This window comes from Balearica regulorum, chromosome 2 (genome assembly GCF_011004875.1).
Source record: "Balearica regulorum gibbericeps isolate bBalReg1 chromosome 2, bBalReg1.pri, whole genome shotgun sequence".
Classification (NCBI taxonomy): Eukaryota; Metazoa; Chordata; class Aves; order Gruiformes; family Gruidae; genus Balearica; species Balearica regulorum.
In genome coordinates this window covers 146,394,769-146,402,670 of record NC_046185.1, presented here as the reverse complement: position 1 = coordinate 146,402,670, position 7,902 = coordinate 146,394,769, and the positions used below count along the sequence as shown (strand labels likewise).

General features: G+C 38.0%; 1 protein-coding gene across 9 annotated transcripts in view; it reads right to left on the bottom strand.

Annotated features, from left to right (window-relative positions):
• Nucleotides 1-3,124: 3,124 nt before the first annotated feature.
• Nucleotides 3,125-7,902, bottom strand: part of CACNB2 (calcium voltage-gated channel auxiliary subunit beta 2) — a 255,737-nt gene continuing 250,959 nt past the window's right edge. For 5 of the 9 annotated variants that reach the window (XM_075746314.1, XM_075746317.1, XM_075746320.1 and 2 more), the window contains one exon: nucleotides 3,125-4,961. In XM_075746314.1, the coding sequence (XP_075602429.1) occupies nucleotides 4,470-4,961 (492 nt within the window). In that variant the 3' untranslated portion in view covers nucleotides 3,125-4,469. The remainder of the gene's footprint in view (nucleotides 4,962-7,902) is intronic. The other 4 variants (XM_075746316.1, XM_075746318.1, XM_010312359.2 and 1 more) reach the window with 1 other exon arrangement.

The window sequence follows — 7,902 nt, the reverse complement described above, 5'->3', positions numbered from 1 at the left end:
AGAAGAACTAAAATTTTGGTGAAAGATCTGCAATAAAGTAATAAATATAAGTAAATGTACACCAGAAATGTTATATTACACTCTGAAAAATAGTTTCTCTGTTCTTCCTTTAGACTATGTAATAAAGTTTTTTTGCAATGATGTACTTTATTTTCATGGATGGAATAGAATTAAAGTCAAAAGCATTTGGGAAATAGCTTTCAGCCTGATGTGTTAAAGCAATCAGAGGTCAAATGTAACCACAAGCCAAAATAAATCTTGAAGAGGCTTTAGTAACTAACGCAGGAGGTGGTTGATACCGATCTTTTTACTTTGGACAGACACTGACTTAAAAGCAATCAATCAGTCCCCTCAGTGCCTTCCAGCTCAGGGGATAACGGACCACATTAAAACTCTGCAGGTGTCACAGATCGTGACTATGACTTTACAAACCAATAGAGCTTAAAAATGATAATTACTAACAAATTCATAAAAGACAGTGAGTATTAGGGGCAGGGTGTGAGGCCTGGGCAGGAACTGCATGTATAGGATGAGTAACTAGATACGCAGGGAGAAGTGAAAATAGGTCTCTACCTTTTTTCAGGGTTTGGTGAGTAGAATTTAATTTCCTTATCTTCCATTTATAATAAGGGCTATAAGTTAAGAGTTTACAGAATTCTGTGGAAACAGGTACTCCACTCAAACTCATTGTGGCTTTACAACCGGTCTTCATTAGTTAGGGCCAAATCCTTAGGAGAAACTACCTATTTAATTTTACACCTTGAGAAGCAAAAATTGTGGAACTCTTCTCAAATTCTGAACTCCTGATGCCAGACACAGAATATGAATTCATGGGTATTCTAGATGAAATTTTTAATTTGTAGGTAGTAATTTATGGATTGATTTAAAAATAATTTCTTTCAGCTCTTAACTCCTACTGATGCTGCCTTTGTGCACAAACATCTTTGCTTATTCATACCCACTGTGTTGTCCCTGAGCAGGTCTGGAGACTGTTACTCTCACCTCCTTCCAGTCCCTCCTCGAGAATTCTTTCTTCCAAGATGTTTGTATGACACTAAACAATTGATAAAGGATAGACTCAGGCTGCTGAACAGCACTGATGTGTATTCTTTTGAAAAGACATACAAAAATAAGGTTAACATCTAACATATATATGTACATGTAAATGTTAAAATGCATCCCATTCCTTCCATATACTGAAATTCTTTAGAAAAATATAGAGCAAGAGCTGACAAGACCTATGTATCAATTATTTTCTCTTCCTCCCTTTCCTTCTGTCTCACTGGTTTCATCATCTTTTTAGCTCATTTGAATAGAAAGTTGTTTTGTACCACACATATGTAAGAAGACTCTGGAGCTCACTGGGACCTCTACCATTCCTCAGATTCAAAGCTCCTGAAACCAGGTACAGAAATATGAACTCAATTAGTACCCTAATGCAAGCAATAATATTAAGCTTTCTATTAGCAAAACTTTGCAAAGACATTTCATCACAATAACCTTTGATATGTCCTCCAGTTGGAGTATTTTTAAAGCTTCTTATTGAAATAATTCTGTTAAAGTGCTTTTCAAAGTAGTGCTCAGCAGGCAGGTGGCATTGTGCAATATGTGTAGTACAAGCTCACATTACAAATGACTTGTCACTCTTAGAACAGTAACTGAAGGAAAGTATCTTAGCAAGGCTAATAAAAACCTACTGAGTGAGTCTGCCTAAGAAATGCATGTGTTAGTATGTTGTCTGTACATAATTAGCAGCACTATACAAAACACCATTCTCTCATTAGTCGGATTGGGACGTGCCTGTTTTTGTGATATTTATAGTCCATAAATCAATATATAGGCCCTAGTTAAATACTAGGGTTTTGCTCTTTATTTTCTCATTTATTTGTCTATACATGGCTACCTACTCCACAGTTTTCATACACAGTGCTTTGAAATTCTGCCAAACATTCCTTAAAAAATACTTTACGAAAGGTGGAAAATAAACACTCTATGGAGCAGAAGTTAACAAAAAACAAAAAACCAACAAAAAGATTTAAGGTATTGCAGTAGAATCCATAGATGACTTCTTGGAGGACACAGCTGCCATGTAACAGTTGTAGGAGCAGCAGCATTTACTGAAGCTGGTAAAATAGCAAAAGCCAGGCTATAGAGAGCAAGACAATACAACTTCTCTTCCCATTTACATGTGATCTGATATGATTCAAACAACACAGTCTTTCAATGTCATTTTCCACTGATACCCTGAAAATCCTCTCATATCAAAAGCCACTGTTTATATACTCTTATATATCCATTCAGTAATATAACAGATTTACTTACCTATGCTTCCTCTGTCTACAAAGTCATTTAGTGATGTTTAGAAAAATGCTGAGAATTTTATTTCTAGAAAAATACCCTTTTCGTTGTGTTCCTCACAGTTCATGCTTTGAGCCAAATACTACCCTTGAATAACCACAACAGTCAGCAGCACTGGGAGGAAGGGCCAGGTATCTGACAGCAGAATTCCACACTCTCACATCATTGTTGTAAAAATGCATATAAAGCATCAGGGAGAGGGGCAGAAGAGAGAGCGGGGGAGGACAGAGGATGTTTTAGGGAGTTAAAGTGACTTGCTTGGACGCTGGAATAGGAGATTGGAGAAAACATGCACCTGCCTTATACCTTATCCATTTCACTAAAATGATATTCAAAATCAGGCAATGCTGATATTTCTAGAATTAATAAATAAAAATATTTTCCAGCTAAATTAATTATTATCCCACTACAGCCTTTATATAATGTGCTATTTACAGTGAAATACAAAAAGTATTTCATGCGTACAATACTACAAAGACTCTGTGTGATGCAGAACAGCTTTTACACTAGGCAAGGGTATGGAACCTGTAGTCAAAAATAATAGTGAATTTCTCCCCATTTACCAGTGCAACAGGTGTTCAATGCAAAACAAACTGTGTTCACTCCCTTCGGTTTCAATGCATTTTCTCTAGCAAGCTCCTAACAGAGTATTTTGTCACAGTCATTTTTCTAAGCCCTCACCAGGAGCACAACAGTTCAGGTGAAAGGAAAGCAGTGAGCTGGCTGCAGAGTGGGAATGCAGAGGAATTGGCAAGTGTAGAAAAAGTGGAGAAGCTACAAAAATTTATTTTCCAACAAAATAACTCTCCACAAGCTGTGTAAACTTTTCTTACTAAAACAAATACTCTAAAACACAAAGATTTTACATTTCCAGTGAAACACTCACAGTAACATTTGCCTGTTTTTACTCTCCTGAAGTCTCAACAAAGAGCCAGCAGATTTATGCTTTCTCAATTACCTGGGCCAGTAAACTCCCTCATATTCCCTGACTGCAATTTGGATTTTTAAATTAATAGACAGAACGAAGGAACAGACTTGTTGGGCTTTTGAGTAACCTTTGTTTTCTTCAGTAGATTCTCACACTTGCTGCCTAACGTGCACATGCACACGTACGCCCATCCGCCACCCACCCGCTCACATACACACCTCTGTCGCGTGTGCTCTATTATTCTGACAACAGAACAAAAATTAAGCTGCGTCCATTGCAATTTCGTGACCTGTACAGAGAAGAATAATTTATAGTGGTAAGCTCGTTCTCTTTACCATAAATTTAAGATGCAAAATTGGGTTTGCAAGGACAGCATAAGGTAGAAGAGTTAGACCCTTTATCTCAAGCACTCATTCGTATTTACAGTAAGTATAAGCTTTCTGCTACAGAAGAAGAAGTATTTAGATTGAACACTGTTACAGATTTCCTAAATGAGGCTAGTTCCAGTTGCCAGTAATTCAAAAGCAAATCTGCTGACTTGGCATTAGGACTCTAAAACAGTGTGATCAAACTTATATAGTAAGAAGGTGTCTGCAGAAATAACATTTATAAACTGTATATACAGTACACAGTACCAGTACATAGAAAATAGATTTTGACTTTATGATCCCCTGTGTGTAAGGCAAGACTGAATTCTGTCTTCAAATGGAGTCCACCAGAGGTACAAGCAACAGATAGTGGCTCTTAAATCAAAATGCAAATCAAGTGCATACAAATTAAAAATCAGAGCAGACAAAAAGTTTTAGATTTTTTTATGTGCTGATTCTGGCTTGCTGAATACACGGGAAGTTATTAAACATCAAATGTACCTTTTTTTTAAAAAACACTAACAACACCTTGATGGCAACAGATATTGTTCAAGTGGCAGCTACCAAAAAACAGCTTGAAAAATGGCGTAGTACAACATCAGGAACTCTGCAGTTGTAGTACGCTAATTCATATAGCACTAACCAAAAAAATAAGTATATGAATATTCTATTTCATGCTATTGCTATGCAAGCAACAGCAATACAAATCAGCATACAGAAGGATACCATATGTTCTGCAATGAAGAACCCGAAGATATTTTCAAGGGGCATTGTTACAAGACTTCAAAGAAACACAAGACTGCCGGAGGCAAAAGTTACTGCCGGATGTAAACATCCCTGCTCCATTCTCCTGCGTCGTTACGTTTTTTCGATATCACTTCCCTATCCTTGTCACAATATTGGTCCCTTGATTTATGACGACTACGCTGTTTGTTGCATTCATTGTGGTCCTGCTCGCGGTCCCTCTCCTTTGAGCGATGCCTTGATTCTCTGTGTCGGTGATCACTGCTCCCGTGGGACTCGTCTCTATGATTGTGATCCCTGTGAGAATCATAGTGGTCACCATGCTCATGTGAGTAGTCCTCCTTTGGCTCTACGTAAGCCGAATCTCTGCTGTCTTGTGTTTCTGAGTCAAAAGTCTCTTGCCTAGAAAGGCCTCTAACACCACTGCGATGGTTGTGGTGTTGGCTTGAGGAAGAGCGATGCTGGGATTTCTTGATGGGTTCTACCCGTGCTTCCTCTTCAATTTGTGAACTGCTGCGTTCAGGGACTGAATGGTCATTCCTCTGGTCTCCTTGAGATCCCTGCTATCACAACCAGCAGTAAGTTCACGTACATGAAGTACACATTTAAAAACTTTCCCCGATATCAAATTCAACTAGAAAGTACCATGAAGCCAATAAAATTTAAGTACACAACGATCCACTTTTTGAATCTAAACTAGAAAAAAAACCATTAGAATTCAACTTTTACTGAAAATTCAGTATTATAATACAAACAATTCCTTTCACTCTCATCAGAATGGAGGGTGGCACTTGGGTTATTCTGTGACACTTCCTCATCTCCTGTGATGTTTCTGATTATGCCAGTTAGCAACAATTGCCTACCACACTCTGGATAAAAAGAGAGCACGCAGAAGCAGGACAAACTGCAGAAAAATTAAATAGGACGTGTCGTCATGCCAGGGAGGGCAGGTATCAGTTGAGAGTTTACAGATGCCTGCTTGGAAACAGCCACTCTGGGAAGGTGATTTTAGAGGGCTGAGGAGGTGGATTCCAGCAGAGAACCAAAGTATAAAAACTTGGCTCTTCTAGAGTAGCTTTTTTTTGAAGAAAAAAATTGCAATTGATCTAGTATGAATGAAGTTTGTATTATGATACTAATAGTATCACTGACCTGTTTTTCTCAGCAATAATTCCATTTCTTCATGGTAATGAAAAATTAAACTTTGACCTCATAATTTTAAGAGCTCAAGAATACAGACCATTGCCAAGAAAAGCAGGAGGAGAGCGATATTATCACCTACAGAATTTCCTAACACACCACTACTATTAAAAGACTGAAATAAAAATTACCAGCTAATAACAAACCTACTTTTCACCAGCATAATGCTTTGAAATCACTGCAAAATGAACAAGTGGCATTATTTTACTCATTTGACGGTTTCATTACATTAACCTGCTTTTATTCCCAAACCACAGCCAAAGACTTTTCAAGCTTAATTGCAAAATTTTAAGAAATAGTTTATGACAAAATTGAATTATCCTTCTCACATGAGGTGAAGAACGTCAAGACAAAATCATGTCTACTGGCACAAAATTAAAGTAAGTTTTAACAGTTACACAGGCATTTGTTTGTGAGACTGTTCTGAATTTACCACAGGTAGTCTCAAGTTTGGCCTCCTATGTTCAGAGTTGTCTAAAAGTAAGGATTGCCTCCAGGGCAGCTCACGGACATATCTTCTTTCTGTCTTTCTATTTTGTGGAAAAGAGCTAGAGGAAGGAGGAAATTTTGTCCTTCAGCCACAGATCCTGGCAGGTGGGTTTCCTAGCAACCCAAAAAGTAAAATTACAGTAAATTGGACAGGAACAAATCTGTATTTTATCAGAAACTTATAAAAAGCAACATATTTTGAATCAGCAATTTGATAAATTTGACAAGTCTTCATTTTCCAAGACAACATTTTGTTCTGTAAACTTCCCAGTGACTAGCTGGGTTGCTCCACGTGTTTCTAATTTGAAGCAAATAGTACAGATAAGAACAAGGTAACAGAAACAGCATCAAATTTCTTTTTTGTTCTTGTTTTTATGATTTTCCAGATGATTCTGATTTGCCAGAAAAGGAATATAGTCATTGTAAACATGAATAGATGTGTTCAAGGTGAACAGAAATGACTCAACAGAGGTGAATTATAAATGAAATGAAATGAAAAGCTAAAGAGTCTAAAGCAATGCCTGCTTTGGATGTGTAAACACATTTTTATCAGTTCACAACCATGACTATTTTTAAGGCACATAAATTGAGTACACACCCGAAACCCTTTACTTCTCATATGGTCAAATGCCTTATTTGTATGTACCCATATATATAATCATGACTAATAAAATCTGACATTGCTGTGATTTGAGAACAAATGCAGAATTTGAACCTGCTTTGAACAGAATGCTACTTTTACAAACTCAGATGCATCTTCTCTGCTATGATGAGTACGTGTGGAGGACGCAATGAATAAATTTAGAACCAATGCCTACAATTTCAGAATTTTCAGACTATTGGGATTTATGGGTAAATTCATCGTCAGTAACTTTTCCTAAATATTACAAGAACACTGAGCAGGTAATGTTTGAATCTGGATTAGGGTCTTGCTTTGTGGTTCATAACCAAATTAGGGCTCTGATTTGGAGTAGATTCCACAGTACAGGAACTTTATGGCCAAATTTCACAAGGCTTTTTGCCTAAAATGGGGAAAGTTTGAGATAAGCCCATGTCATTATTCAGATTGTAATTTCAAAGAAGTAGAGGTTCTTGGAAAGAAGTTTAGGCAGTGTTGAAAGAGGAGAGAGAAGTCTGTGTCCACCGAGTCAATTTGGCTTTCTCCCTATTTCCATCCAGTACTTCCTAATTGCCTGCACCATGTGTGTGTGAGGTCGCTCCAGTCTTCTTTTTTGGAATTAGCCAACTATTTTCCTACGAAAGGAAACCTGAGAACAGTTGTCAGGACAGTTTGCTCCAAAGCTCTCCATCAGATAGACAGGAGGTGTACGGTCTTCACCGACTTCATATCAAACAGTCCCAGGAGCCCTCGCACCTTCAAGCACCTCGTGCCATGCAATGCACACAGTCAGCATCATGCTATAAAAATACCATTCTGGCAGCTGGCAACACAAATCTCTCATTATAATGTACACCCGGGACTGAAAAACCACAAAACCCAATTACGTCTCATGGCGAAGGGGTGCTGCATTGGCCCCGGGGGAGAATGACTCAAATGCTTTGCAGCGCGGATCTGGCCCCTCCAGGCCAAATGGCTGGTGGCACGGTTTTTCTCTGCAGAGCAGTCCACAAAAACGGCACAGACATAGACTTTAAATTCTCCAAATAGAGGGTCTAACACTATTGAGAGAATGGGTTCAGCCACTGTGATTAGAAAATAAACCCACTCTATTCCAAGACCGTGACAGGCTCGGGTTTGAGATGTCAACTGAAAATGTATCATAGGAAGATGAAAGGAATGTAAAAGTTCTATGT